The sequence below is a fragment of the Cyprinodon variegatus genome, unplaced genomic scaffold (genome assembly GCF_000732505.1).
Source record: "Cyprinodon variegatus isolate N-32 unplaced genomic scaffold, C_variegatus-1.0 Scaffold363, whole genome shotgun sequence".
NCBI classification, from domain to species: Eukaryota; Metazoa; Chordata; class Actinopteri; order Cyprinodontiformes; family Cyprinodontidae; genus Cyprinodon; species Cyprinodon variegatus.
The window spans coordinates 355406-357172 of record NW_015150816.1 but is presented as its reverse complement, the minus strand read 5'-3'; the positions used below and the strand labels follow the sequence as shown (position 1 = coordinate 357172).

General features: G+C 38.5%; 1 protein-coding gene across 1 annotated transcript in view; it reads left to right on the top strand.

The window, feature by feature from the left end:
• Positions 1–444, top strand: part of adgrg6 (adhesion G protein-coupled receptor G6) — a 2075-nt gene extending 1631 nt beyond the window's left edge. Inside the window, exons 3-4 of the mRNA XM_015386298.1 lie at positions 211–312; positions 356–444. Coding sequence (XP_015241784.1) covers positions 211–312; positions 356–444 — 191 coding nt within the window. The remainder of the gene's footprint in view (positions 1–210; positions 313–355) is intronic.
• Positions 445–1767: the final 1323 nt, after the last annotated feature.

Sequence of the window (1767 nt, the reverse complement as noted above, 5' to 3'; positions counted from 1 at the left end):
TGATGTTTATTCCATTAAAATGTTGAAAAGGGTCACACACAAACCACATTGAAAAAAATCACTAATACTATCAATGGGACTAAATTGTTAAAGTCGTAGGGAAATCATATTTAAATGTAAAATCATTCTGGCTTAAACATGTATATAAGTGCACTCTTTATCAGACTCTAAGAATATTCAACGTTCTCATTCTCTCTCGTATCTTTTCAGGTCTCTTCATATTTATCTTCCACTGCGCTCTGAAGGAAAATGTGCAGAAGCAGTGGAGAAGATACCTCTGCTGTGGCCCCTACAGACTCTCAGAAAACTCAGGTATCCGCCCAGCCGTCCGTCTACCTGTCTGCTTTCTCCACAGGAAACTCTCTGGATTTGTCAGCAGGCCTGCTGCCAGGTTCACAGAGCTGCAAGAAAGAAGAGAAAACAGGACGGTTTAATAAACTCTAAGTCACCTGGGCTCTGCAGCTAATAAAAGCAGATAAAACACAGCCGTCTCTCGGGGAGTGGAATGTCCTCCAGGTGCAGTCAATCTAAGGACGCTCTCAACAACATTCATTCAGTTTGAAGTTTGACTCCATACTGAAAGAAATCCTAATTAAGTTTGTCTGTGCGCCACCGCCTCAGAACCGAGGAATTCCTCCTCAAAGCCAGGATCACGGTCATGTTCCTGCCGTCCCTGTGTGTGGGATGAACATAGCGAAGTAAACAACCTGCTCTGTGCCAGAATGGTGCAGTTAGGAGGGGCTTCCCGCTGACCTAAGCTTTGACCTCATTCATGCCGTTTTTCCCACGGCTGGAGCTCAAAGATCGGGTCTTTGACCACACATCTCTGTTCTCCTGAACTCTTTTACAGGATTCAGGTGATCAAAGAGAATTAATTTGTGTTGGTTGAGGCATTTCTGGGTTGTTCTGCTATCGGTCATCTGGTTTTAATCATTATAATGTGCTGGAGTTTATAGATGTCATCATTCACTCTTAACAAGGCTTCTAGGAGAGAAACAGGCCCACAGCATCACTATGTTTCACATCCAGACCTTGCCTAGACATGGCTGTAGAAATCTGAACACAGGGTCTAAATGTTTATCCTGATATTTTTCAAAATAGATTTAATTAACTAGATTAAAATCAACAGCTTAGGTTAAGATAGCAACTTATATTTCAATCAGAATGAAGGATCCTGAAGTTTCTATGACATTAAGAGACTTATAGACGAATCTATGAGGTAGATGTCTAACTGGATGATGTCTATAGCTGTTTTACTCTGTTGTTATATCCTAGGAGTTTATTTATTTGCATCAATTTAAAATCCTTGAAAGCAGTGGCAGCTGGTAGAGTTTTCTCCAGGGGTTGCTATAAATTCAAAATAGACTTATACCAACTTATACCAAAAAAAAATTCATGTTCAGGTTTACTTTTTGTACATAAATCTTGTCCTTCTGAGGCTTTGTGATGGTAAATCTGCGTTTTGCATGATCCAATATTGTGTCACAAATTTAACAAAAAATACAATTTATTATTTGAAAATGTGTTTATTTATGAGCAACTAAGCAAATTAACAAACATCTAGAAAAAGTAGACTATATTCTATTATTTTCCACGTGAATCTTTGCCTTTTCTTACCTTTTCTTAAAAGTGCTTTAAATCAGTCCTAGCCAGAGATGGCAAAAGTACTAATTTTCCGTACTTGAGTAAAAGTACCGATACTTCTGGTAAAAGTGGAAGTAATGATTAAACTTCTTTACTCAAGTAAAAGTAACAAAGTACAGGCTT